The sequence below is a fragment of the Manacus vitellinus genome, unplaced genomic scaffold (genome assembly GCF_001715985.3).
Source record: "Manacus vitellinus isolate BGI_N305 unplaced genomic scaffold, ASM171598v3 scaffold_87_pilon, whole genome shotgun sequence".
Lineage (NCBI taxonomy): Eukaryota > Metazoa > Chordata > Aves > Passeriformes > Pipridae > Manacus > Manacus vitellinus.
The window spans coordinates 318,265-346,210 of record NW_021940854.1 but is presented as its reverse complement, the minus strand read 5'-3'; the positions used below and the strand labels follow the sequence as shown (position 1 = coordinate 346,210).

The 27,946-nt window shown below is 59.9% G+C and overlaps 1 protein-coding gene across 1 annotated transcript in view; it reads right to left on the bottom strand.

Moving 5' to 3' along the window:
* ANK1 (ankyrin 1) overlaps nt 1-27,946 on the bottom strand; it is a 49,373-nt gene that overhangs the window by 5,148 nt on the left and 16,279 nt on the right. The window contains exons 2-40 of the mRNA XM_029964998.1: nt 20,893-20,994; nt 18,053-18,151; nt 17,112-17,210; nt 16,715-16,813; nt 16,418-16,603; nt 16,181-16,279; nt 15,981-16,079; nt 15,551-15,649; nt 14,865-15,062; nt 14,671-14,769; nt 14,279-14,377; nt 13,925-14,023; nt 13,551-13,748; nt 13,281-13,379; nt 13,093-13,191; nt 11,807-12,004; nt 11,487-11,585; nt 11,009-11,107; nt 10,735-10,833; nt 10,542-10,634; nt 10,319-10,391; nt 9,900-9,923; nt 8,962-9,064; nt 8,541-8,675; nt 8,204-8,260; nt 7,885-8,109; nt 7,326-7,480; nt 6,957-7,168; nt 6,637-6,841; nt 6,364-6,460; nt 5,767-5,995; nt 5,456-5,581; nt 5,255-5,374; nt 4,990-5,074; nt 4,671-4,745; nt 4,061-4,192; nt 3,732-3,878; nt 1,517-2,069; nt 657-915 (exon numbers count right to left, since the gene is read on the bottom strand). Of these exons, the coding sequence (XP_029820858.1) occupies nt 657-915; nt 1,517-2,069; nt 3,732-3,878; nt 4,061-4,192; nt 4,671-4,745; nt 4,990-5,074; nt 5,255-5,374; nt 5,456-5,581; nt 5,767-5,995; nt 6,364-6,460; nt 6,637-6,841; nt 6,957-7,168; nt 7,326-7,480; nt 7,885-8,109; nt 8,204-8,260; nt 8,541-8,675; nt 8,962-9,064; nt 9,900-9,923; nt 10,319-10,391; nt 10,542-10,634; nt 10,735-10,833; nt 11,009-11,107; nt 11,487-11,585; nt 11,807-12,004; nt 13,093-13,191; nt 13,281-13,379; nt 13,551-13,748; nt 13,925-14,023; nt 14,279-14,377; nt 14,671-14,769; nt 14,865-15,062; nt 15,551-15,649; nt 15,981-16,079; nt 16,181-16,279; nt 16,418-16,603; nt 16,715-16,813; nt 17,112-17,210; nt 18,053-18,151; nt 20,893-20,994 (5,373 nt within the window). The remainder of the gene's footprint in view (nt 1-656; nt 916-1,516; nt 2,070-3,731; nt 3,879-4,060; nt 4,193-4,670; nt 4,746-4,989; nt 5,075-5,254; nt 5,375-5,455; nt 5,582-5,766; nt 5,996-6,363; nt 6,461-6,636; nt 6,842-6,956; nt 7,169-7,325; nt 7,481-7,884; nt 8,110-8,203; nt 8,261-8,540; nt 8,676-8,961; nt 9,065-9,899; nt 9,924-10,318; nt 10,392-10,541; nt 10,635-10,734; nt 10,834-11,008; nt 11,108-11,486; nt 11,586-11,806; nt 12,005-13,092; nt 13,192-13,280; nt 13,380-13,550; nt 13,749-13,924; nt 14,024-14,278; nt 14,378-14,670; nt 14,770-14,864; nt 15,063-15,550; nt 15,650-15,980; nt 16,080-16,180; nt 16,280-16,417; nt 16,604-16,714; nt 16,814-17,111; nt 17,211-18,052; nt 18,152-20,892; nt 20,995-27,946) is intronic.

Sequence of the window (27,946 nt, the reverse complement as noted above, 5' to 3'; positions counted from 1 at the left end):
CAGCTCCTCTCAAAGTCATGGGGCCGGGATGCCCCAGCCAGGCAGGGACCGGGACAGCTCTGTCCCTCTTCTCCGCCCGCCTGCCAGCGGCCTGTCCTCCTGACTGCGGTGGGAGGGCAACGTGCAGTCCCTCTGTCACAGGGCAAAGGAAGCCCTGGGCAGGAGCCAGGGCTCTGGGATGTCATTGGAATCACCCGTGACTCAGGAGACTCACTCTGCAGAGCTGAGCAGCCACCTCCAAGCCTGACCATGCTGCCGGGATGGCTCTGCGTGCCCTGGCTGGGGAAAGGTGTTCGCCCTCACCTTGTACCTGCTGGCTCTGTGTGACCATGCCATCGTGCCCACCACCCAAGCCTGGCCCCCAGACCAGCTCTATTTCTGGCTCCAGCAGGCTGATGGGCCAGCGGCCAGGGCAGATACTCAATAAGGAAGCAGTCAGAGAGGGTGACTGGGTTATAAATGGAGAGCAAGGTCTCAGGTGTCAGGCACAGCAGGCTATTCTGGGCTGAGAGGCACCCCTAGGGGCAGGAGCTGTGCCAGGAGATTTGCAGAGCTAGCACCCGGTCTGCCTGCCTGGCCTGGCAGCAGGCTCCAGACAAGGCTGTCCATAGGGTCTCCACCTTCTGCGGGGCCAAGTCCCCTGCCCTTACCCTCACCTGCCCAAAGAAGCGGCTGTGGGCCTCCTCCTGCCAGCCGCCCGTGGGGTGCTGAGGCTGCCAGTCGCTGTCCTCTGCAGAGCTGATCCGCATCAGCTCCACGGCTGGCACCAGGACCTGCTCTTGCTCCTGGCCCTGTGCCTCGGAGGCCGTGGTGTGCGTTGGGAGCAGCCTTCGGGTGACCCCCTCCTGCCAGGAGCCCGCTGTCAGGTCCTGTAGGCAGGAGATAAAGGAGCCTTCTGCATTCCAGTCCCTCAGCCTGGGCACCGGAGAGGGACAGGGAGAGAGAGACAGAGAGAGAGAGGCAGTCAGCTTTGCCGTGGAGTGCTGCACCCCGAGCACCAGCCGAGCTCCGCAGGCACACGGGCACAGCCCGCACCCCGCCGGCGCTGCCTCCCGGCACTGCCGGTCCCGGCAGAAGCAGCACAGGATACAGATGCACAAAGGGCACAGACCACCTCCCTGCCATGCTCCCTGCCCACCCCACAGCCCCACAGCTTGGCTGCCAGGGTCTAAGGCAATGCTGTGGAGCATCACTGGGTGCTGCTCCCAGTGCCACTGGGAACATGGGAGGAGGCAGCCCAGGCTGGGATGGCTCTGGTAAGCACAACCTACATGCAGGGCCTGTCTGCCTGGGCTCCCTCCCAGCTGCTCTGCAAGGAGCCCCCCCAGAGCATTGCCAGAGGTGCACGAGGCACTCGGCCCAACCACTGCTCCGTGTGCCCGGGCTCCAGAGCTGGAGACCAGCAGAGAAGCAAGCAAAGCTGGGAGATCACTGCAGCTGGCCCAGCACAGGGCAGTAGCTGGCGAAGCAGTTCTGCTCCCCTCCCGTGGCCACCCTGGTGCTCAGGCTGCAGTACCTCTCTGCACTCTTCTCCACAGCATGTCTAATAGTGGGTGATGTCGTGATCCTGGCTTGCACCTTCTGCTGAACTGAAACAAAAGAGACTTCACTCTCCGGGTCCTGCTCCCCAGTCCCTGGCTGATGATCACCGGCTGGCATCTTCCCCTCTGGCCTCTGCCCTTCCTCCTGCTCTAGAAGGTCAATCAGGCCATTCATGGCATCTGAGTCCACTGTGTCATCCTCAACCAGGTCCATAGAGCCCATGTGGTCTGGGCCATGCACATCTGCTAGAAGCTGCCCCGTGAAGCGGCCTTCGCTCGTGGCGTCCGAGTCCTCAGCCTTGCTGCACTCCAGAGAGGAGTCCTCAGCCGTCACCAGCGAGGGGGTGAGCCCCGAGGACCACACCTGCATGTCGGACATCTCCATCAGGGCGTCCTGCTCAGTGGCAGCCATTGGGATAGCATCCATGATGGCCACCTCATTCCAGTACTGGTCGGCCCGCAGCGGGGACGGCAGAGTGTAATGCAGGGAGGCGGGGGACAGCAGCTCGTCCTGCAGCGAAGCGTAACCTATATGGGCAGACAGAGGCACCGTCTCCAGCAGCCGCCCCACGCACGCACAAGCACAGTGGGGCAACAGGGAAATGGGGAACAGCCTCTGGGGGATGCCTGCCCCGAGGACAGCGATGGTCATGCCACAGCCCCCCATGGCCAGGCTGAGCAGGGCCGCGCTCCCAGCAGCAGCTGCCTTCACATGGTCCCTGCGAGTGCTGCCATGCCTCCCTTCGAGGCCTGGGGCTGCTCTGGGCAGGCTCTGGGGCTGCCTGCTCCCGTGAGGAGGACTGGCCTGGCGTTCACACGATGCCCCATCCACACTGCAGGACACAGTGCCCTCTTTGCTACCCTGCTCCATCAGACCCCAGGTCCCTGCCCACAGCCCCCATCCAGCATCAGCAGGCTGGCAGTTAGCCTGGAGTTCAGGTGGCCAAGCCTGGCAGACACTGACTCCCAAAGCCAAACACTCTCCACAGCTCAGAGGAGCAGGTTGAAAGTACCATGAGCAGGGAAGGACCACGCCAGTAAATGTCATGCAACCCCCCAAGGCCCTGCAGGAGGCAGCCAGGGCCTTGCAACCCTCTTGGTCTCTCCAGGGCTACAAGCAGTTGTTATGTCCTCATCACCCAGGGCCATGTGCACAGCTCAGGCACATCTGTATGGACAAGCCAGGCAGCCCTACCCATGCAGGTGGCTTTGCTCAGCTTTTTTCCACTCTGAGCCATCAACTCTTTTCCCACCCCTGGAGACCAGCAACAAACCCGTTCTGTTCCCCAGACAGCCGGGGAATGCCAGCCACAGCCAAGGCATGGGGCACAGCTGGGACCTCCAGCACAGAGAGGGCACCTCAGCCCGTGCAGGCGCCCGGTCAGGGACATGCAGTGCAGGGTCAGCAGGGGAGGAGCAGCCCGTGCAGGAGGAGGAGGCCTGGGGTGGCTGCCTGCAAGCACAACACCCCCAGGGTGGGCAGTCCCTGGACATGCAGTCGCCGGAGCAGGACGCGGCTCCCGGAGGGCTCAGCTGAGGTGGAGACAGTGGAGACAGGCAGTGGAGAAAGATGAGAGAAGGAGAGGCCAGGATGAGCTCAGAGGAGAAAGGTGACAAGAAGTGACCCACAGGAGTGCCCGCACCTGGCAGCACTAGGTGGCATGTTTGAGAGAGCAGAACAAGGGGAGAGACAGAGAGGGAGAGAGCGATGAGCCAGCGCTGCAGGGGCAGAGCCACAGTGCAGGGCTGCAGCAGCACAAAGCCCTGCCCCTGTCCAGTGTGCCCGCTCCCTGTGGCACATGCTGCAGCTGAGCCCGGCTGTGTCCCCACACCCAGGCACGCTCTGCCTGGGGCCCAGCCCGGACACACCACCTCAGCCACACAGCCAGGGCTCCACAGGCTCCTGGCTACTGCTCAGCTTGCACAGCCAGAGGCACCTCTCACTGGCACACTGGGATAAGGAACGTGTGTCAACCCCACCTGGAGAGTTTCTGAGAAGGCAGGAGGACAGGGCCAAGTTTCCTGCAGCGTAAGCCCCAGTGAAGAGGCCACGTCTGTCAGCAACACCTTGTGCCCACTGAGTTCTCAGCAGGTGCAACCTGGTCAGGCAAGACACCAGCCCCGATCTCTCTGCGCACAGACTGTGACCCCGGGGCCCTCCTGCAGTCCCTGCCAGAAGCTGGGGCTCACCATTCATCTGGGATGGTGAGAGGGAGTATTCTCTGTCCGTGCAGCGCCAGCCGCCCTTCAGGCTGCGGCTCTGCCGGCCGGAGCCCTCCAGCGCGCTGACGATCTCGCCGCGGTCGATGTTCCTCAGCGCCGTGTACAGGTTCTCCACTGCAGGGGGAACCAGTGTCAACAAACTGCTCACTGGGGGGGACACAGCCGTGCCCCACACGCCCTCCAGGCGGGCAGGAATGCACGAGCCAGTGCTGTGAAGCACAGCCAGTGATCCCCCAGTGTGCTCACAGCCAGCCTGGACACCTCTGTGCCCGTAACAGGGCACCACAACTACTCACTCTTGACATTCTTGCCCTCTCGGCTGACCCAGAGGTTCAGTAAGGCTATGCTCTGCTCCAGAAGGGAGTTGGGGTTCTCCACACGTATCCTGTTGATGTCTTCCACTCCAAACTGCAGCTCACGTGCCAGCTCTGGGGAAAACACCACGTCTCAGTATCACACCCTCTGGTGCCCACCACCAGGCTGGGGACACTGTGAAGGGCTCAGCCAGGCCCAGTGCAGAGACCCTCTGTTGGGTACAACTGAACACAGCAGAACATGCGGGAGCTGGGATGGGGCAGAGGCTGAAGCCCTGCTGCCCAGGTTGGCTGTGACCAGCGTGGCAGGGTGTCAGGATAAGGACAAGTGTGGGTATTGCCAGCTGGGTGTGTGGCTGCAGCGACAGTGCTGGGCCTCCCTGAACAGCAGCAGCACACACAGCTGGTGACAAAGCACAGGGCTGGTACCCGCGTGTGTGACACGTGCAGGAAAGTTCACTCCAGTGCCCTGGAACAGTCGCAGTGTGGGCCCAGGGCAAAGCACAGTCACTCCACCCAGCACCTTGCTTCCAGCTTCCCTAAGCATCAGCTTAGTGCTGTGCATCCTCAGAGCTGTCAGGGGTGCACTCACCAGCCCAGCTGAGGCCCAGCTGTTCTGCTATGTCAACCATCTTCTGGTCTGCCTTGTCCGTGCTGCTCAGAGAGCCTGGAGGAAAAGAAGAAGTCACAGCTTCAGCTGCACAGAATGGGGAGGGGAATGGGGTGCTGGCCTGGGCGTCTCACAGCCCCATAGCACAGCAGTGCCCTGCAGGCAGGACCAAGGAAACCCACAGGGAAAGGGGAGCTGCCATGAGTGTGAGCTCAACAGGGTCAGCCCAGCCTTTCCACTGACTCGGGCAGCCCAAGCACAGGTGGTGAGTGGGCTGGAGCCATCCCAGCTGGCTGCCTACCAAAACTGGTCTCACTGAGGATGCTGTACCGCTCCCGCAGGGACAATGGTGTCAGGGTCCTCCTCCGCTCCTCGCTGCCGCTGCCCTGTGAGAGAGGGGACAAGCCAAGGGCTCAACAGCTTGGAAAGAGGGCAGCAGCTCTGCCCTGGCACCACTGCTTCTCCCACAGCCACCGAGGGGCATGGCATGGCCGTGTGGAGAAGCTGAGGAAGAAAAGTTGGCAGCAAGGGCTGTCCCCTGCCCTCCCAGAGTGGCAGACACTGACCTTGGTGCAGGGTGGTATGCTGATGTTCAGGTGGCAGAGCACATGCTGGAGGTCCTCATATTTCATGGCTTTGCGCAGGAAGGACAGGGAGCCGCTGGCTTCCCGGCTGCTGTCCCGGACCTGAGCAACAAGGGCCCGGTTAGGTGGCCTGGCACAAGCCAAGGGCCCCAAGTGCTGCCCAGTCCTGCACCCTGACGTTACCTTGATGGGGATGGCAAGACGATTCTCCCGGAAGGACTGGAAGAGGAAGGTGCGGGGCTGGGTGGCCTTCTTGACAGGCACCAGGTTCCCTGAGAGTTCGACGTGCAAAGGCATCCCCTCTACCACCTGGCAGGGAGCAGAAAACAGGCTCAGACCCTGTGCAGAGCTGCTTCTCCTGCTCCTGGACAGGGCAGGTAACCTTGACTGTCCTACCCAAGCCAGGGCCAGGCCCCTCCACCGGCATCAGTCTCCCCTCACTTTGTCAGCCCTCTCTCTCCCTGCTGCCCTCCACGTGTGTGCTGGGGACAAACCTCAATGTCCCTGCTGCGGGCCACCTCGGTGAAGTTCTCGTGCTGCTCTAAGGTCTTGTCAACCTTGTCATCAGTCATGCAGTAGCAGCGCAGGCGGCCTTCCCGTGCATCGTTCATCTTGGCAAACACCACGAATTTGGCCATGTAGGGCACGGCTGTCAGCTCCTTGTACAGCATGGTGGCAAAGTGCACGGCCTCGGCCGTGCGTGGGCAGTCAGCCAGCCAGAACCTGCGGGAGAGCGGGGTCGGGGTGCTGCTGGGCAGGGTCCCCAGTGGCACCAGTGGAGCTGCCCCCACACCATCCCCAACAGCAAACTGGACTGCAGAGGGTGCCCCAAGAGCTGGGTACAGGTGGAGCCCCATCTGTGACAGGGACACACCCAAATACAAAGAATGGCACCCTTCCCTCTGCACACCCTGTTGCCATGAGTGTTTCCTGATGCAGGGGGGCCCCATGGCTGGAAGCAATTACCCTGCATGTAGGAATGGGGCAGCACCACAATGAGCACAGGGCAAAGGGCTTCTCCTGGCAAAGGCCAAGAAGGTCCAAGGAGCACTGGATGTCCCCAGATGAGCACACGTTCAACCAGGACTCACCTGGCAGACACATTGGTGGTAAAGTTAGCACACTCATTTTCATAGACCAGCTTCGTGGTGCCTGTTATGTCTTCCCACTGGGCTTGGGCTGTCCCTCCTGCAGCAGAAAGCAAGGGTGAGCATACTGTCCTTCCCTGAGCCTGGGGTCTGCCTCCCCTAAGCATTTGCTCTCTCCACTGCTGTGCCCTTTCCTCAGCTCCCAGGACCTGCATCCCCTGTGGCAGCCCAGCCTGCCCCCATGGAGAGCACACGCAGAGGGACTGGCAGCCTCACCGATGACGCTGCAGAGCAGGCGCAGGCTGGTGGTGTCACCCTCACCGCTGTCCCTCGGATTGTCCTTCCAGGACGGTGGCAGCGGGATGCGGAGCCCAATGGGGCGGTGGAATTTCCTCCGTCGTGGCTCCACCGTGACAATGGGGCTGAAGGTCGCTTGGTTCCCCAGCAGCTTGGTCACCAACTCGTCAGGCACAGGCTGTGCCTGTGGGGGGAGAAAGGAGAGGCATCAGGGATGGGTTTTCCCCAGGCTGGGGCACGTGCCCACCCCTGCCTGCAGGAGCATGTCTGGGCCCTGGGCCAGGCCCTCTGGGGCTCACCTGCAGGGCCAGTCTCACTCTCTTGGTGACAGCAGTGTCTGGGAAGGTGGCCTGTACCATGGGCACCAGCGTGCTTTTCAAACACCCTCCCTCAGGGCCGATCATATCGCAGTCCTGGCAAATCCGGGACATGACCACAAAGTAGAGAGGGAAGTCAGTGGTGATGATGCGGCAGACCCTCTTCTTATCCAGCTCCTCCTGGCTCTCCAGCTCTGCAAGGGCAGCACAGCCATCAGTGCTCGCACACCGAGCCTGCGGCTGTCACCCCACACCCTCCTCGCTGCACAACCGCAGCTCAGCCCCATCCCACCGCCCCGGCCGGCACAGCCCTGCCCGCAGCGAGGGCAGAGCCCCTCCTGCCCAGCTCACCCTCGTCCATGCCGTTGAGCAGCTGGTCCATGTAGCTCTCCTCGTAGCGGTTGCGGTGCTCCTTCCACACGGAGCCGTTCTCGCTGCGCAGCACCACCAGCTCACGGTCCCCGCGCCCGTACGAGGCAAAGTGTGGGATCTCCACAATGACGGGGCTGCAGACGGCAGAGAGAGGGCACTGGCACCCACGTGCTGCCACCAGGACATGCAGGCAACGAGGTGGCCCTGGGCAGAGTGCCTGCCTGCGCTGTGCAGCTGCCAGGGAAGAAGGCAGAGCTGCTGACCTCCCTCTCTCTGGGCATCGGGCTGTGCCCGGCGGGACGAGGTTGGTCAGGGTTTCTCCTACCACTGCTCTGTCATGCTGGAATGACCCACCCCAGAAACACGCTGTGCCCAGCCAGAGGTGGGACATCTCCTCCACCCACCCCCAAGAAGCAGAGGTGGGCAGAGGTCTTGCCCCGGATGGTAGAGACTCCAGAGGAGCCCAGATCGGTTCCCGGTCCTGAGGGATGACCCTGGTGCTGGCAGCCCGTTCCGCTCCGTTCCCAGCCAAGCTCACCTGAGAAACTGGGCACCAGCAGGCCCCAGGGCGATGATCCTGCTGGCCAGGCCCTCCTCCTCGGCCAGTGGCGGGGGTGCAGGCAGCTTCTGGGGCTTCACCAGGCGGCAGGTGATGCGGGTGGGCGCGGCGCAGGCGCGGGGCGGGATGACCACGCGCAGGCCGTGGTGGCGGCTGCCCCGCATGGACCCACCACGGGCGTCCACCATGAAGCTCACCAGGAACCTGGAGCGGGCAGATGCACGGGCAGAGTTGGCAGCGTGCTAGGCCAGCTTCCGATGCACAGAGCACACACGTGCTGCACGGGCCGGGCACTCACCCTTGTGTGCACGGGGCTGCCACAGGGCTTGATGTTGTCGAGGTCTCAGTGGCAGGGCTGTGGGAATCAGGGAGTCCTCTCGAACTCCTTGGAGGGCTGTTGTAAGGCACCAAAAAGCCCCCCTCGCGCGCACGCGCGTCTCCTCCTCGGCGGGTGTTGAGGCCTGCCCCACCCTTACCACGTCTTCACAATGGTCCCTGGGGCAGTCCTGTGCCACTGGGTCGATGCCCACCACCCACCCCATGCTTTGGCTCAGTGATGGTGGAGCTGCCCCCAGCAGGGAATGCCTGGGGGAGGCTGTGACAGGCTGTGTCTCATGCTCACCTCCTGTGGGGACACCGAGGGTGCATGCAGCAGGCTGACTTGCTCAGCTTCTGTCTCCACAGGTCCTACCTGCTCAGTCTCCTCTGCTCTGGTCACCACAGTCTCAGGTGGGACACAGGGGACCTGAAGGACAGCTGGAGACTCCACCCTGGCAAGAGAGATCAGCGACAGCCAGTGAAGAGGCAGGCCTGGGCCCCTCAGCCCCCATCCATCCCCACAGAGTCCTGGGCTGCTGGACAAAGGCAAAGGCAGCAGCAGCCTCATGTCCTGGTGCAGGAACAGCACTGACCAGCCTTGCCTGCCATGCCAGCTGATGGGGGCTCAGTGATCTGTTCCTTTCCCAGAGCTGTCCCTGCCCCACGGGCAGCCCAACCCAGCACAAGGCTGGTCCTGTGCCCTGTACCTGCTCCCTCCCCACCCTGCAGTTCTCTTACGTTTGCTCCAGTGTCGTCGTGGTCATGAACTCCAGTATCTCCTTCTTGCCTTCCTGGTCCCTGAGATCAGCTGTCCTGGGTTTTGGTGCCATCAGCTCCTCCTCTGAAACCGAGAGCTGGCTCAGCACGCAGAGGCAGGTGGACAAGGGAAACACAGACATCCAGCCCTTGCCCCCCTCCCTCCTCAGGGCTGGAGCCAGGGCCCATCCCTGCTCCCTCTCCTGGACACACACACTTGTCCCTTGGGCCTCAACCAGACATGGGGGTTTGCTCTCTGCCAGGGGGGGTCTGCTGGCAAGGCAAGGCCTATGCAGTGGGCCAGTGGGACAGGAGCTGTGGGAGCCACCAGGAGCCTCAGCTGTTCACTGACCCCCTTCTTACAGCCCCAAACACACAGCAGAGCCTGCAGGGGACACCCTATCCTTGGATTCCTGGGACAGGGGCTGGGGGTGCCCCTGCACTGGAGGCACAGAGCCCTGCCAGCGCTGCCCACTGGCCCCACTAACACCTGCTAACGAGCTCACCGGGGTTTGGCTCTTGCCAGTGCCCTGTGGGAGCGTGTCCAGCACCTCCCAAAGCAAAGGGAGTCCCCAGAGATGGGGAGGGGACCACAGGAGCACAGAGACCCGTGAGCTCTCAGGTCAGTCCCTGCTCTGGCCAGCACGGCACGGGGCGGTTGTGGAGGGGCACAGAACCAGGTTCCTCTGCCTGCCAGGGACAGGGCCTGGGGCCACCAGGGCAGCCTGAGTGGGAGGATGCCCATTCATGCAGTCACACCACAGCAAGCAGCACGGACATGGATGGGCAGGGCAGGATGGCAGGGCTGGCACTGGAGCCCAGCCCAGCAGGAGCTCAGCAGATGGACATGGCGTGCGGATGGTTAGTGGCCATGGGGTGAAATGGGCCATTGAGCTGGGGCAGGGGGACACATTTCATACCCATTACTGTGACATGAGCAGTGCCTGCAAAGTAAGAAGAGGCAAAGGTGAGGTCTTGGTGGGAGGGTGCAGGAGCAGACCAGCTGCAGCTGGGCTGGGAGCTGGTACCCCCCGGCAGAGCAGGGCACGGGGGGGCTCTGTATGCCCAGGGGCTCTCCACACACTGTCCCTGGGGCTTGGGATCACAGAGAGGTCCAGGCACATCCCTCCTGCACAGTGCAGGGAAGCACCCAAGCTGGGAGGTGCCACCCCAAGAGGCTGGCGGGCTCCCCTCATCCTCTCTGCAAAACCACTGCAGGACCCACAGCTCCCCCACCCCAGCCAGCAGGAACACCAGTGCCATCCCTGTGGCTGCTGCCTGCCACACTGACCCAGTCGGCAGACCTCTGGGATGGTGTGAGCCAACCCCTGCCCCTCACCTTCATCCTCTGATACGTCCAGAATCTCATCCACAGTCTCCGGGAAGCTCATGCGGTGCTTGTCGCCAACTGGCTGTGGGAGCAGAGCAGAGTCAGAGGAGCCCTTCCCTGCACAGCCCTCTCCTGGTACCCGGGCTGGGCCCCCAGCTGCAGACCTGTCCCGGGCTGCTCCCAGCCCCAGCCCTCCTGCCCAGGGTCCTGTCCCCACACCAGGGGGGCTCACCGGGATGTCAGTCTCCTCTGTGACGATCTTGAGCACGTCCGTGACGGAAATGTAGCCGAGGCGCTTGGCGATGGCCAGGGGAGTGGTGCCGTTCTGCCACGGGGGAGAGACGGGGTCAGCAGCCACACGAGGGGCCTGGGGAGCTGCTGGGCTGGTCACAGGGTGAGGAGGGGCGGGTGAGCACCGTACTCACCGTGCTGATCTCGTTGGGAGAGGCTCCGTGCTTCAGCAGCAGCGTCACCACGTCCGTGTGGCCCTGCTGTGCCGCCTGGTGCAGGGGGGTGTAGCCCAGCTGCAGGGGAGGACAGAAGGTGCTGCCATCAGTTCTGGGAACCTGCTGCCCCAGGAATGCCCCCAGGCCTCACACTGTGCTTCATGCCCAGAGCATGAGGGCAGCTGCCTTCCCCATCAACCTGCACGCTGTGGCCCAGGGCAGAGGGTCCTTGGAGCACAGGATAACTTTGTACCTTAGTCTTGGCATTGACATCAGCTTGGTGTTGCAGCAAAAACTTCACCAGCTTGATGTTTCCATAGTGGCTGGCCACATGCAGTGGGGTGTAGCCCATCTGAAAGACAAGACAAGGTCTCAGCCTCTCCTCAGCAGTGCTTTCTGCCCTTCTGGTTTGGATATGCTCATCCCACAGGCAAGCCCCCGTGCATGAGGGATGAGGCACATGTGTGGGTGTTTCCCCAAGAGCCCAAGACCAGGGCAGAGGGCTCACTGCAGACTATGCTGTACCCAGGGGTACAGGGGTGAGCTATGGGACCAGGTAAGAATCATCCCTCCAGTGAGGTGGGAGGTAGAGGAGGAAGAGTCCCCAGGACACTGGTAAAATGGGAAGTCTCTTGCACAAAGGAAGAGGAAAGCAATGCTCCTCCTGGAGCAGGCCTAGAGGTAGCTCCCTCGTGTTTTTCACCACAGCCATGGTCAATTCACTACTTTACCCTGGTTGTTGCATCCACTGTCACTCCATGTTTCACCAGAACATCAGCGACCAGCACATGCCCCTCTTGGGCCACGAGATGGAGAGGAGTCAGGCCACTCTGCAGAGAGAGGAGGTCTCAGCACAGTGGCAGTGCCATCACTGCAGCTCCACCAGCAGAGGCTCTGTCAGGTCTCCAGCCTGGCAAACTGACTGGCACTGTGCTGCTGGCCATGGCACTGCTCCCTGAGCACGGGGGCACAGGGGCCTGGCCAGCACCCAGCCTGCTCTCTCTGCTGGCCTGTTCGCCCCCAGCCCGGCAGCAGTGCTGGGACAACTCACCTTGTTGCCGAGGTCGCCATTGGCTTGCTTGGAGAAAAGCAGGGCCACCATGTCTGCGTGCCCCTCCTGGGCTGCCAGGTGCAGGGGGGTGACTCCCTGCACGGACTCGGCGTTCGCAGAGGCCCCGTACTGCAGCAGGCTGCTGGCCACCTCCAGCTGGTTCTGCTTGGCAGCGATGTGCAGGGGGGTGTACCCGTTCTGGGGAGAGAGGCTCCTTGCAGTGCTCAGCCCCGCCGAGCAGAGCAGCAGGGACAGGAGGTGCCACCCCTGCCTGCGGGCCAGGTCTGCCCTTCCTAGTTGCCCCTGAAGCTCAGGGATGCTCCCAGAGCATCTTCCTGACAGCAACTAGCCCTGACACTGAGGCCAATCCCACTCTTCCAGCCAAGGCAGCAGGGGGGTGTCAAAGACCATCTGTGTCAGGTCCAGCCGCTGTGGGCTGTCCTGGAGCTTTCCACACAGGAATTTCTGCAGCAGCAGCCTCCGGGAGCTTTGAGAGGCGGGGCAGACAGACACCTCCTGGAACGTGCCTGGCTGAGGAGCGGAGCTAAACTCCCAGTGCACAGCATTAGCATTCAGGCAGAGACTGCAGGGCCCTGAGTGCTGCCCCTGTGCCACGCTGCAGGAGCAGAGCAGCTGGCACACACCCGCTGCCCAGGCTGCTGGTGACGCAGAGCGGCGGGGTTGGCACGGGTACCGGCTGCTCCCGGTGCCTGCCCAGCACGTCTGCCGGCAGCCTGCGCAGGGGAGAGGAGAGTGCCAGATGGGCAGGGCTGGCACCAGCAGCCACTTGGCTGTTTTCAGGACGCAGCTTCTGCAAACAGCACAGAGAGCGAGGCGACTGCTGCTCTGCTCTGTGGGGAGATGCTCCCCACGCTCAGGCAGAGAGGGGCGACTCTCACGAGCTCGTGGGTTTTCTGACTCACTGCTTCGTAGCTGCATGAAAACATTTGTGTGTGGTTCCCCAAACTGCCAGAACGCAGTGCTGCTCTGCAGGACTTGCCATGGAAACACGCTCCCCACACAGCAGTCACCACGCTGCCAGCAGGGACCACCCCGACACAGCCTATCTGCTGGAACGGGACCATTGCCTGGCACCCTGCCTGCCCCTCGTGTGCTGCGAGCACAGGCAGCATGAGCAGCAGGCGTGGAGAGAGGCTGGGGGGGATTGCTGCCTTGTGCATTCCCTGAGTGCCAGGGCTGAGGGGCAGTGCTGGCCGCAGACTGGTGGGCACTGAACACACAACAACACCTCCCCACACCCCCAGGGACACCCAGCCCAGACTCACCCAGGCTGAGTTGTGTGGGGAGCTCCCCTTGGGAAGCAGCAGTTTGACAATCTCCAGGTTGTTGTGGTGCACAGCCACATGCAGCGGGGTCAGGCCATTCTGCAGAGGAGGAGAGGGTACAGACAGGTAAGACAGAACCTCTCCCCATACTGCTCCACTCCTCCCACAGCTGCAGAAGCAGCACTCACCTTCCCTGCTGCATTGGGGTGAGCATCGTGTGCCAGCAGCAATTCTGCCACATCCACCTTCCCATACTTGGCTGCAACGTGGAGAGGGGTAAATCCTTTCTGAGGAGAAAGGCAGCCCATCACAGGGTGGCAGAGATGAGGAGAGTGCTAGCACATGCTGTGACACAGGAGGAGGCTGCCCCTCCTGCAACAGGGACACTGTGCCACCAGCCTGCCCAGCCTTGGCCCAGCCGGGTGACACCTTCCACAGCCGTGGACTCGGTGGCCTACCTTGGTCATGCAGGTCTGCAAGGCCCCCTTCTCCAGCAGGGCCAGGGCCGTGTCCATGTGCCCCTCCCTGGCAGTGATGTGCAGGGGCGTGTGCCCTGCCGTGGTGGCCAGGTTGGGGTTGGCATTGTTGTCCAGCAGCAGTCTGACCATGCCGGTGTGGCCGATGCGGGCAGCACAGTGCAGGGGGGTCTGGTCGTCCTGCAAGGGAGGCAGAGCAGCTGCTTGGGCAGACCTGGAGCAGCCCCTTCTTGCCATGCCAAAGGGGTCCCAGCCCTGCACAGCCCCTGGCAGGCTGGACTCTGGCCACGTGAGAGCGAAGAAACAAGCACTAGCTGTTCCCAGAGCTGACTGTCACACAGGTTCTCTGTACCTACCTTGGCCTTGGCATTGGCCTTGGCTTTGTTCTGCAGCAGGTACTTTGCCACATCCGTGTGCCCAGCTCTGGCTGCCATGTGTAGGGGTGTCTCCACTTTCTGCACCAAGGACATGATAAAGTGGTGAGGCTGAAGGAGGGGTTATGCCTTCCTGCATTCGTTCCTCTGCTCTGAGCAGAGGAGGGCAGTGCCTGTAACTTTGTCTGGCCCACACTAGTTCCTCCTGCCAGCACAAAGCAGAGGGCACCAGGCACTGCTCAGGTGAACAGAGGGTGCAGGACCTGAGCAATTCTCACATCCTGCTGACCCCCAACATGCTGGGCTCCCAAAGCCCCAGCCAGGGTGGGTACTCACCACGTTGGACACGTTAGGAGAGGCTCCACGCTGCAGCAGGGTCTTGACAATGGGCAGGTGCCCCATGAAGGCAGCCACATGCAGGGGGGTCAGGCCAGACTGCAAAGAGAAAGGGGCCAGGAGCCAAGATGGGACTGATGGCCTTGCCAACATCTCTTCCTGCCCCTTCCTCCCTCTCCCCAGGGCACGTTCCAGCACAGAGGCAAAATCTGAGTCCCTGGCCTGCTCCAGGAGCCTGGCAGGTGAGTGCAGGGGGAATGCAGAGGGCTGCTGTCTCCCCTGCAGGGAGATGCTGCCAGGCTCAGCAGGTCCTGAGCTGCAAAGAGCTCCCAGAAAGGTTCCTGGGGAGCGGCAGAGGGAGCAGGGCAGTCCCATCCTGGGCTCACACCCACCTCTGTGACAGCATCAATGGAGGCGCCCGTCTTCAGCAGCAGCTCCATCACACGGATGTGGTTCTTCTTGCAGGCGATGTGGAGGGGCGTGAAGCCATTCTGCAGGCAGACAGACAGACAGACAGACAGACAGTCACTCGCAGGAACACCCCCCTCTCTCCCCTGGCCCAGCCCCGCCCGCCTCCCTCGCTCACCAGGGCTCTGGAGTTGGGCTTGGCCCCCTTCTCCACCAGCAGCTTGGCCACGCGGTGGTGGCCGCAGTGGGCAGCCACGTGCAGCGGCGTCAGGTGGTCGAGGGTGATGTCGTCGATGTCGGCGCTGTACTGCAGCAGCAGCCGCACGCAGTCCAGGTGGTCGCCCTGCGCTGCCATGTGCATCGGGGACAGCCCGTTCTGCCCGGGGAGAGCACCTCAGGCTGGGCCAGGAGGGCACCGGGCACCCCACCCACACCCCGGCCACAGCTCGGGGGCACGACAGACAGCCTGTCCCAGGGGCTGCCAGAGAGGAGCCCTGAGACCCCTCACTGCCCCAGAGAGGAGCCCTGAGACCCCTCACTGCCCCAGAGAGGAGCCCTGAGACCCCTCACTGCCCCAGAGAGGAGCCCTGAGATCCCTCACTGCCTTACTGGGAACAATGCTGGGTGCAGTCAGGACCAGAAGGGCTGCTGTCCCCAGGCCATCCCCTTCTCAGGGCTGGTCCCTTCAAAGCATGAAGCCCTCAGGCAAAGGACTCCAGCTAGAGCCAAGTAGGTCAGGAAGCTCCTTATCCCTCAGCCCCAACCCACCATGGGTGCCATCCAGCAACTGTGCACAGCTCGTTACCCCCCTGTGCTGCCCTGGGAGCTGGCACCAAGCACAGCCCCACTGAGTCTCATGGCTACCTTAGTTTTGGCTTGAATGGGAGCCCCGTGGTCCAGGAGGATCTCTGCAATTCTCACGTGCCCGTTGCGTGCTGCACAGTGCAGAGGGGTCAGCTCATCCTGGGGAGAGAGGAGGGGTCGAGGGCTCAGTATGGCACGGAAGGGCAGGGTTTCCTCAGGCAGAGGAGTAAGAGGGACTTTCAACCTGTTTGCAAAATAAGGCAAAACCGAGTCTGCCCTCAGCCCCCAGGCACACCCTTGCAGCCATGAAGCTCCGTGGCTCCTCTCACCTCTACAGGTGCCAGCCAAAAACCTGGTCCATCCCCTTAGTGCACCAGGCACCCTCCCTCACAGCCCCAGCAAGAGGTCTGCAGGGTCAGCACTGGGCATAAGGAGCTCAGGGAGGGACATGGCCTGTGTCCAGACAGGCCGTGCTCAGAGCTGCTCTCACCTTGGTCCTCGTCTCGATCTGGGCCCCGCGGTCCAGCAGCAGCCGCACCATGATGATGTTGCCCCGGCGGGAGGCAATGTGCAGGGGAGTGATCCCGTTCTGTCAGCAAGAGCAGCACTCTGTTAGAGGAGCAGCCCCTCTCTCTCAAGGAGGCAAGGGGTGAGCAAAGCAGAGCCCCAGCAGCTCCCCCCTGCCCTCACCTGGGGGGTGAAGTTGACGCTGGCTCCGCGGTTCAGCAGTAACTGGGCCACGCTCAGGTTCTCGTAGTGGGCTGCAATGTGCAAGGGGGTGAATCCAGTCTAGGGGAAAGAAGGAGGGATCAGCCCAGCCAGACACATGCTCCCTGCTGAAAGGATGGACACACACAGCATACCAAGCTGCTGCTCTCCCTGGGGGCGTGGGGAAGCTCCCCGAGGCAGGACGGGAAGGGCACACACCTTGGAGAGCACGTCGGCGTTGGGGTCGTTCTGCAGCAGCACAGCCGCCGTGCGGGTGTCGTCGTTGCGGGCTGCGATGTGCAGGGCGGGCAGGCGGACCTTCCCCTTCGTCCCGTAGTTAATGAGGTGAGCGACCACGTTCTCGTGGCCTTGCTGCAGAGCCACAGCCAGTGGCGTGAAGCCGTCCTGCCAAGGAGACCAGGTAAGAGGGGGAGAGCCAAGGAGCCATGGCAGAACCTGGAACACCCCACAGCAGCCCCCCCAGGCAGGGCCACAGGCTCCCCCCAAGGATCTCACCTCTGTGGCTACATTCTGGTTGGCTCCGTTTTCCAGCAAGAACTTCACAACTTCCAGGTGGTTCTCCTGCGCTGCCATGTAGAGAGGTGTGAAGCCTTTCTGCAAACACAGGGCCATGCACATCAACACAACTCTTCCTCGAGTTTCTCGAGTTCCCTGCAGACCCACACCCCATCAGCACCCACACCCCCAGCTCAGTGAACTGGGGCAAAACCATCCCCAGTGTGGGTGTGAAAAAGCAAAAGACATGGTGATGGTGAAGCAATCCCGGAGCTGCAGCCCACACATCCAGGAAAAGAAGGACTGCTGAAGTGCCCACGCTGGGCACAGTTCCCACCACGAGGACACCACCATCACACACTAGGTGTCTTTCCCATTCCAGACCAGGTGACCCTACCTGTGACTGTGCGTTGACGTTGGCCCCATAGTTCACCAGCTCCCGGACCACGTCCTGTTGTCCAGCCAAGGCAGCGATGTGCAGGGCTGTGTTCCCCTTCTAAAAGACACCACAGGGCAGTGCTCAGGGGCTGAAGCAGCCCAGGATGCCAAGGAAAGACGGGCCTGACATGTGCTAACAGGCATGCAAACAGGGCAGCTGGCCAAGAAAGCCTGTGGGGGCCGTGCAGCCCTCACTCCATGTCCCATCCCTGCCACAGATCAGCCATCCACCCTTCCCATGTGCTGGCCAGGCAAGAGAGTGACTTCATCTCTCCCATGCAGTTACTGGCAGGAAAAGCTGTATGCACTGTCAGGTGCTGTGCATGTCCAGCACTGAGAGATGAGCAGGGTAGGCAGGACGGGGGAGCTGAACTGGCAGTCTCCAGGCAAAGCTGCAGAGTGTGCCCTGGTAGCCAAGGCACCCCAGCAGACTTAAGGGATGATGAGCAGGCTGGAAAATGCAGACACAGGCTCTGCCTTTGGGTGGTGAGGCAGAATGCCAGACTCTGCTCCGTGTCCTGAACCCCGTGAGAGCAGCAGGGAGGTGGCAAGCGAGGCCTCCTCCTGTTCTCAGCCCTTCAGGCGGTGCTGGAGACTGTTCACTTGTCAGCCCTGCTTGCCTGTGCCACTGTCTCGCCTGTCACCAAGCAAGAACCACACCCCATGGTGATGCACGAGACAACAGGACGTGTTTTATGAGCACCAGAGCTCTCCAGGTTTGTGACAGTGGTGCTGAGGCCACCTCAGTGCTGCAGCAGGCAGGGAGGGCTGACCTGAGCCAGCAGCCCGTGCTGGGGGAGCTGTCAGTCAGGCAACACTGGCACATGCTGTGGTTTATGTTACTCCTCTCTCAAGGGAAGTGGCCCCCACAGGGGAGAGGCCAGACTGCCTTGTCCTTACCTTGGTCGTTGTCTCCAAAACAATCTCCTTGTGCAGCAGCTCCACCACCATTTTCACGTGGCCCTCCTTGGAGGCCAAGTGCAAGGCATTGAGCCCGTTCTGGAGGGAGCAAAGGTGGGAGAAGGGAATTAGTCACCATCTGGGGCTGGGGCTCTCTGGGGAGCCTCCTACTCTGAGCTCCTGTGCAGACACGACTGCAGGCATTTGGACACCCACTTCCCAGGTAACAAAAGGGCTGGGATATTTGCTGGAAAAGAGGCTAAATACCTGCAAATGCCACTTTTTCTCCTTGTCCCTCACTTCTGCCAGGTGGATGCACTAGGTTTACTCACCCCTACGCAGTGTTGTCACATGGCAGAGTTCCTGCCCAAGTACTCCACCTCCCAACCATCTGTTCGGACTCCTGACTGGAATGTCAGTTCACAGAAATGCTTCATCCTCTGAATATAGGTAGGGGAGCATAAAATGCTCAAGGAGGCTCCAGTTCCAGCCCTCAATACTTCAGTTAAAAACAGAACAGCTTCAAGAGCATTGCCAGACTGGAAAAGGTTTTTCCACCCTCCCTCACTCTAAGCACCAGTTGTCCAGGACCATGGTTGAAGAGTTACAGATTCTTTTGCTCAGCTCTGGTTACAGCAATAAAAACAAAAACCCCCAGGCTTCCTCAGCATACCAGCCCCAGTGTTCCCTCAAGCCTCAAGCACAGAAGGCCTGCTTCCAAGGGGAAATGAAGTGGGAGTGCTGCAACACCCACAGAACAGTGTCACTGAAGGGAAATACTCCCCAGCCAGGTCTGGCTACACTGACTGAGTCCATCTTCTCTGACCGAGCCCAGCTTCTCTGATGAAGACACACCTACACAACCCCTTACAAATGATCACTGGCACCCTTGCCTCACCAGGGATAAGTGGACACAGACGTGCAGGCTTTTTCTTGGTAACCAACACCTGGAGTGCAAGACCACAGCTGCCCAGCTGCTCTCCTCACCCATGTGCCCTTCTACGCAAAGGATTCATAAATAACCTTTTGAATGCTGAAAACCTGTGACAAATCATTATTCTCTGTCCTAACAGCAATAAGTGCAACGTCTGCAGAAGACTGTTTCCATTGGTTTTTCTGCTCCAGGAGCAATACAGGCTGTTTTGCACATTTGCTTTGGCTTGACAGCTCATCTGACCCAAAACCGCCACAGGACGTGCGTAATTTGAAAGGTGCTGTGTTTTCCTCACCCAGTGCTGCAAACACTTCCCAGAAATCCCAGTCACGGGCTGTCAGTGCGACAAATGCAGCCCTACAGAAAAACACAGGCTTTGCATTCAGCCTGTCCCAAAGCAGGGCCCTGCCCTGGACTGTCCATCAGGGCTGGCCACCCCAACAGGACCATCTCCGGGCACCCCCGTGCCAGCACAGCACTGTTCCCTGCTGGTGAGAGTCCTGGCAGCAAGGTGCACTCATCCTCAGGCCTCCAGCTCCTCGTGGGTGAGATGGGAGCATGCTGGGGTTTGAAACACGAGAGGTGGATGATGAAGATGCAGATGGCAGCGATGGAGGGGATGAAGATCAGATGGCATGTCAAGGTCTCTGCACTTGAGCAAGAATACAGGGCCTGTGGGATAGGTCTGACCACATATATCCCTCTTTATTCTATACAGGACATGTGAGGTTGGACCTTTCCCACAGGTCTGATATTCCTCAGAAGGAAACCCCAAAGTGCCATCTAACCTCTGGGAGATGGCAGGAACCAGTGCAAAGGCATCACTGAGAGAAGTGCCTCATACTGCTGCGGCCACTCAGTGCCCATCAAAGTGTTAATCTCCTCACCAGCACTGGAAATCTGGCTGGAGACAGGATTTGAAGCTGGTCAGTGGAGACAGCTGATGACTGACCATCTCTCTGGGTGAGGAAGAAGTTCAAAGCCACCACCTTTAGCTTGTGGCTGGGTCACCCTGCTGTAGTTCTTTGCAGAGCCCTCTCCAGAACCACATATTCCCAGAGTGTTACAGGACCAGTGCACATAGAAATCCTCCCTCTGCTCTTGGGCTTGCTATTGGAAATGAGGGAACATCCGTGGTGGGCTCTGCCTGTGCCTGGGGGAGCCTGTCCCCAGGGACTGCTCTGGCCACCACAGCACACAACCCACAGGTCTGAACTTCACCTGGTTTGGGGACTGGATAATGGAGCAGGTGAAGGTGCCTTTGTGCTGAGTCAGCCTCCCCAGCACCACCCTGCTCCCGAGGGAGCCTGTCTGCTCCCCCTGCTCAGGCCAAGCCCCCTGAGTCTGTCCCTGCCCCAGTTCGGGCTCAGCCACTTGCATTTGGCAGCTCCACAGACACAAAATGTTCTGACAGTGATGAGCAAACAGCTCCTCGGTGCCTGCAGCTCTTTGTTCCTGTGCCGACCTGTCTCTGCTCTGGACGGGTAGGGCTCCCCCTGCCCGACACCTCCCAAAACACCACGGCTGGCGTTTGCAAACCTTCCTTGCTTGTGATCAGCTGCAGCTCCTGGGAGTCTGAAAGCCCGAGAACTGCAGGCAAGGGGAATATTCCCCAAGAGCCACTCCTGTGATGTTCCAGCCCCTGTGCTACTCTTCACAGCTACCTGCTCTGCCCTCTGAGAAGCAGCTGAGCCCCTTCCAGATGTCCCAGTTGCTTGTCACACTAAAGGAGCCCTCTCTGCTTACCTGTTAATGTCCTTTGCAAGTACATGCAGGCGCCCCAGATCTTTATAGCTATTGCTGCCCTCCTGGCCCCAAAAGACAACTGCTGCAGATCTGCCTCCTGGTCAGCCACATTTTCACATGAACTGGAGATGGTACCAGAAGCCCCGTGGGTTTCACCTACCTGGTTACAGGTGTTAATATCTACCCCATTCCTGAGGTGATCCAAGGCTTTGTCCAGATTCCCGGATCTTGCAGCTCTCAAGAAACTGGTTGCAGCATCGGCCTTGGGGACAAAAAGAAAAAGCATGAAACTCAGAGTCCTGCTGTTCTCCCCCACCACCAACACTGGGTCAGCTCTTGGCTCAGCTGCAGAGAACATAACTACAGAGACCAGGCAGAAAAGGCAGAGACCAAGGAGGTCACAGTGGGAACTGCTGGGACAGACTGAGGTGCCCCAAATCAGACAGGAAGAAGGAGGGCTGGGACCTGGACTTAAAGTGAAGAGCATCCAGATGACAGGGCAGGAGGTCTGCAGCTCCTCACAGCACTGTGGGGATGATAGAGAGGGAGGTCCTGCCACCATGGCAGCCCCCCTTGGCCCAGGAAACCCCTCTGTGTCCAGGCTGAGGGGCTGCAGCGATGGAGCTGTGGTGAGCCCACCCCTACCCTCCTCCAGCAGCCGCCAGGTAACCACAACACCAGGTACCAGCACCAGGGACAACAGCCCCAGCTGAGAACCCTGCAGCTGTGACAGTCAAAGCTCTCTTTTCTGACAGTGCCTCCCTGCACTGCTACACCACAGCCAGCCCAGGCAAGGCACAGCAGCACTTGGAGCAGCACCACTGAGCAGGGTGAGGCAGCAAATGAAGACAATGGCATGGCTCACCAGAAGCTGGAGAACAGGGTGGAAATGCAGTGATGTGGGTCTGTGAGTCTGGGACCTTGGACTGGTAACTCCAAGCTGGTACCTGCCTGCTCAGGCCAGCCCAAAGGGCTCTCTGCAGCCAAGAGCCATGAGACATCCATGGCAGGGGCACAGGACACACTACTCTGTCCTCAGCTCCAAGAGAAAACCCAGAAGCCCTCTTGTACCACTCACATTGGGACTGACCAAGGGACCTGTGCTAGGAGAGCCTCCATCCTGCCACCCCAGAACATCCTGTAGTGCCCACAGCCTGGTTGAAGAAGAGCACCCAGGATTAGGAAGCTCCTGGACAGGAGCTGGGAGCAACACAGCCAAGACAAAAGCCCTGGAGGCAGACCTAGGGAGGATGATGCACCACACGGGTTCAGGCTCCTCTCTTCCCTTCTCTTTACAGTCTCAGACATCTGAACTGGGACTTTGGAGCAGCACAACTCAAATGCCTTCTGCTCTCCTCCCTCTGCTCCCCAGCTCATCCTTTCTGCCTGACCCTCCTACCCCAGAGAAATGCAGCCGTGCCCTGGGCCCAGGGGGACCCTGCTGTCCCCTGCAGACAGAACCACCACGGACAGGGTGTCCTGGCCCTGCTGGGACGGGCACAGAGCTCAGCCTGGGCTCCCACCACATGGAGGGTGCCATGGGGGCAGGTGGCAGGACCACCGTGCCCCGTCCTGGTGCCAGGGGAGCACGTGCTGGTCCGACACCTCCTGCCCAGCTGGCTCCACTCGCTCTGCCTCGGAGGGGGGCCCGTCCATCAGGGCAGAGCCCTTGGATTCATGATAGAGCCGTGGCTCTGGGGGGTGTGTGAGCACAGGGGAGGCAGAACACGGCCCCTCAGTGCTCTGCCCACGCGGGAGGATTGGCTGCCAGAGGCAGCAGCAGCAGCAGCAGTGCTGTGCTCAGGAGTGCACACTGACACCCTGTGTGCTGTCTGGGGTCCAGTGAGGAAACACTGACAGCTTCAAGCAACAGGCTGAGTGCAAAGGGCTTTTCCAATGCAGACCCTGCTGGCAGTCTCTGTGTCTCGGGTCGGGATCGAGGACAAGGCAGCACCTCAGCTGTGCCCCAGCACGCCAGCACAGCACAGAGCTCTGACAGCAAACCCCACGGAAAACCAAAGCACAGCTCAGCCAGGCTCTGCCCCCGTGGGACACACATGGAGCTCTGAAGATTAAAATGGCAAAACTCTACATGGTCCAGCAGCAAAGGGGCTCCTGAAGCCCCAGCACGCCCAGCAGCAGAGACTACGAGCAGAAAGCAAGCAGAGAAGCAAAGCAGAGGTCTCTGTGGGCACGAAGGAGAAGTGCATTGTATACTCACAGCCACGTCTGGACCAGACCTGCCCTTTCGTGCTGCCATAGCCCAGCACTTCGGCTGAAACCTGAGCCCGGTGTCCCCTCTCTCCCTCCTTGGTTATCTACTCCCCAGCTTTGAGAGAGCCAGTAAGTTACATTGCATTCTATCTAAAAATACAGGCTCCGTCCTCTCTCCAACGCAGACCCTGAAGGGATCGCCAACTGCTAATGGAATTTGTTCATTTTCTCTCCATTATTGTGTCAGACAGGATATTTAATACCAAGCTGCCTCCGGAAAGCAAATGACTGCTGCCAAGCGCAGGGAGTGGGTCAGAGCTGCAGGTACCACCTTGGGAACAGCAGAGGAAAAGCAGCCCCACAGCCATGCCCAGGAGCCCAGCATCCCACAGGTAACTCCTGCCACAGAGGAGAGGGCTTGCAGTTCCCTCCCGACCCCCTGGATGCTGGGGCCCGGGTCTGGGAGAACGTGCCAAGGCTGGAGTGAGTCAGAGGTGCTGCCTTTGGCTCCCTGTGCTCAGCACGTACCTTCAGGAAGCACAGGGAGATGCAGGGCACCAGACACCAGCAGTCACACCACACACGCCGCCAGAGAAGATGGGACAGCTCAGCTCAAATGGGACAAGCAGAGGAAATGGATCCACAGTCATATTGTCCTTCTGATGCCAGGCTGCTCAGTGGGACTGGCTGCCTATTGCTTGGGGCAGTTCCCTCCCCAGGGAACGGGAGCAGAGCTGGGCCACTGCCCCCTCCCGAGCTGCAGCACAAGGGAGCAGCGACAGCAAGAACTGCAGAGACCCCAGGGACACGAGGAGTGTGCACATCGAGAAGATACACACACAACACCCCAGCCAGCACCACCCCAACACACCCAGACAGAGACACATTGTCCAGCCACCCCCCCGACAAGCACAAAGTGCAGCCCAGCCCTGCCCCGTGCACACACACAGTCACCCCCCCGTGTGCCCCAGGACACACAGCAACTGCCTCCAGGTGCAGAAACTGCCCCTGCTGCTTCTCCTTTACTGGAGTTTGCAGAGTTTCTTTCCAGTCTGCTTCGCCTTCCGAGCAATTTTCCAGGAAGGAGCTACTCCAGAGGAGAAAATAAACTGCCCCACTTGCCGTTGAGTACCTCCTGCACTCTCACTAAATCCTAAATTTAATCTGCTAAAGCCTATACACAGGCGTCATGCTCCACAGACTTGTGGCCATCCAAGCTGTGATGTGTCAGGAGGCTGCTGCCAGCAATTCCCCAAGAAAGAAGCCTCTGATCTGGACTTTGATAAGTGCTCCAAGACCTTCTAAAGTCAAAAACATAGCACTCCTTCCCTTTCTTTTCTTCAGGAAAAACCTCCCCTTGCCTGCTGACAATATAAATTTTCCCCTTTCCCTCTGCCCTGGTTTCAGTTAGGACAGAGTTAATGTCCTCCTGCTCTCACAGCATTGATGCCACTGGCCCCTTCACCCCAACAGGAGAAGCCTGGAACTGCCTGAGCCCTTTGCATCGGAGCCATGGCCAAGGCAATAAGCAGAGGGGAAGTTCTGCCAAACCAGAGGCTCAGGCTGGGTTTCAAGGGCTGCACTCAGAGGTTCAGTAAGCCTGCTGTGTCTCCTGCTCTTATCTCTTCTGGCAGTGCCTGCTCTCACTCCCACCAGCTCCTGCTGCCCATCACTGATAACGGGAGGGAGGGTCTCAGCATTGCCTCCTCCTGTGAGAGGTGGCCACACTTGGCAGGAGCCCACTCTGTACAAGCTGCTAAATGCTGTAAGTCGATGATTTCCAAGTGCAAACGAGTTCAGGGGCTTGTGCTGATCTCACCGTGTTTTCTGGGACACAGAGGCAGCAAGGAGCAGGTCTCCACACTGTTCCAGCCTGGCAAAAGGCACATGTGCACCCTGCTGCACTGCCCTCCTTCCCCTGGGTGCCCACTCATCTCCTCAGCTGGGCTGGCAGGGGCTCGTGGGCAGTGGCAGAGGAGGCCCAGCACGGACACACCTCGGGCTGGGCAGCACCCGCTCACCCCACAGCCACAGAGCCCCAGGCCTGGCACCCAAGCCATGTGCTGCTGTGGACATCCTGTCTAGATGCTGTGGAAAGGTCCAACTCACGTCTCAGAGGTCATCCAGTTACTTCCAGCTGCTAATGCCAGCCTGCTGGAACCCAGAGCCAGCACTGCCACCCGGGCAGGGGTGACAAACCTGGCAACAGCCCTTGGCACTGGCTGGGATGTCTCCTTGCTCACGGGGGCTTGAGTCCAACAGTGGGCATGACCCTCACCTTTGAGGCACTGTTTCCAGCAGGCAGCAAAGCCTCTCATCCGTGCAGGGGTTCACTTTTAGGCAACTGCCCAACCCAGGAATTCCTCCGGAGCCAGAGCTCATCTGGGCCTCCCTCTGCCTTACAGATACCAAGTGCCCAGGTCTGCAGGTGATAACCTCAGTCCCTTCTCATCAGATGAATTTGTCAGTCCTGCAGACACACTAAAAGACCTGCTAAGACTAAGAGCAGATTACACCTCGGGTCCCTGCAGGATGATCAGGGAAGGTCAGGAAAATTGAATCAGAGATTCAACTCAGAATGCTCAGAAATGGAAACCACGCCATCCATCTTGCAGGAACTTTCTCTCCTATCTGTATTAACAGAAACTGGATGCTCTCAGTGGTCCCTGCAGTGGAAAGAAAACCTACTGGCAGGTTTCTGCCTTCTGAGTAGAAGGCAGCATTCAGCAGAGCACAGCGTCTCCAGAGAGGCCACAGTAGCAAAGCCCCAGGCAGGCAGCCAGCAGAACATGGAGAACAGGCAGATACTGCAAACCCAGACGAAAAAGAAAAGCAAAAGCACAAGGAAAATTCATCTGATGAATGCATCAATCCACGTGCCCAAGTTCTGCTCTCTCATCATCCTCACCTCTGCCACGTGATTTAGCACAGGTCCACAGACCTTGACAGGACTGATGAGAGTCCAGGCACAAGAAGTTACCTCTGGAAGGCATCTGGCAGGTGAGTTTGTTCTCATTTCATGCACCAGCCTGAGTAAACCCTTTGTCCATGCTGCTCTCTGCTGAGTGAAGATTTCACAACAGCCCCAAAGGATGTACCTTGACCTGCCCAACAGAGATCCCCAGCCCACGATGGAAGGGGCAGCTCAACCATCTTGCAGCAGGTGAATCAGAGCATGCAGGGAATGAAAGATCTGTTCACGTTCCCGTGCAAGGGGCTGACAGAGCTGGAGAAGATCTCGACACAACTGGCAGAGGAGAAATCCCAAAGCAGAAAAGGAGGGCCCCTGGCAGGTTTGTGGGAGGGGAGACAACTTGTCCATTAGCATTTTGACAGAGCTGAAGAGGGGCAAGCTTTCAGGTGCCAGACTGGCCTCTCCACCATGCACAGTCCTCCATCATTACATAATCAGGAGTAGTGGGCTTCTGGAAAGGTCAGGTTAACTCAGTCCCTACTGAGCATTTGGGATACAGGCAGCATCTCTGCTGCCGTTTGGCTCCTTCCTTCCCCCTTCATGGGTCCCCTTTCCCTGCTGCAGCTGGAACAGGTTCAGAACTGTGAGGAGGGCAGATAGCAGGAACAGTTTAATCTGCACTGAGCAAGGCAGCAAGGACCTGCCCCTACCCAGCAGACTGATCCTTCTGATAAGGGTCCCCTGGTGCTCCAGCTCTGTGGAAGCCTCCCTCCAGCAGTGCCTGCCTGCTGCTCATGGATTTTCTAAGCAGTGGGATTGAGACCTTGTTCTGTCATTTGTAAACTATCACTTCCCCTGTGAAGTACAGTGCTGGGTCCAGCAGAGAGTGGAGAGAGGAACAAGGGCTGGTCCAGAGACCTGAACAGGGAAAGCAGAGCAGGACATCTTTCCTTTCACACAGAGCCAAAGTAAGGCAAGAATTAACACAGCTACTGCTCCTCTGCCAGCTGAGGCCACGCACACCCAGGGGAAAGCTGTCACTCTCCTTTGATGTTAGCAGGAGCCTCTGCTCTCTGCATATCCTGAAAAAGAAAAGCTATTTTTACCTCATCAGAAAATATATAGACTGTGACTGAAGACAATACACAAGAGCTTTTTGCTCAGGCACTACACCTCTTCTAACAGCATAACAACATTTACAGCTGCTGAGAGAGATGCAGTAGAACAGGAACTGCTTTCTATCTCCTGCTTTCCTAAGGCAATACCCTCTCTGGACCATGGCATGGTTCAGGCAGGTCTGTGCAATGAGCACTGGGGAGCTGAGAGGGCTTTAACGGGATGCCCAGTGCAAGGGAGGATCAGAGACCTGCCCTGAGCCTGCCTGCTGCCAGCCAGGGACTCAGACACAGCTTGTGGACCAGCCTCAACCTGCCCCGGGCTCTGTCAGTGCCCTCCTGCTCAGGAGAGACACTGAGCCCAGGCCATGCCATCAGGATCTGCCCTGGCACCCTGTGGAGAAGCTTCCTCCTCCTTGCTGGTGATGCTCCCAAACGGCTCCTGCTCCCTGCAGTCTGTTCTGACTCATTCCCTACCTCTGCTCCAGCACACCAGCCCTGCCTGCATGAGCAAAAGCGCTGGGAAGGGAATTTTCCTCTGGGATCTGCACCCTGGGAGGAGTCACAGTGCAGCCCATGGATTCACTGCCATCAGCCCTCAGCCTGGCCAGACTCGGGGGCAGCCTCCAGAAGCCATGCAGGGAGGGAAGCACTGGCAGGGAAGCACCTGAAGCCCAGGCTGGGATGTGTCCCTGCAGCTGAGCCCTGGGAGGACATGTGAGCACAGCCATAGCAGCACAGCCCCTGCCCTGCTCAGAGCCTGCTCCGTGCTGGGGGACAAACAGCACCCTGTGCTCCTGCCCCAGGGTAAAACAGCAAAGGTGGCAACACAGAAATCAACAGGGACCATCACAAAAACCAACCCCGGGGCACCTCCCTGCCATAGCAAAGCAGTGGTGAGAAGGACAAGGCAAATACAGCACCAGGGGACCTGGTTTCGACACCAGACACTGTCACTGGCTCCCAGTATG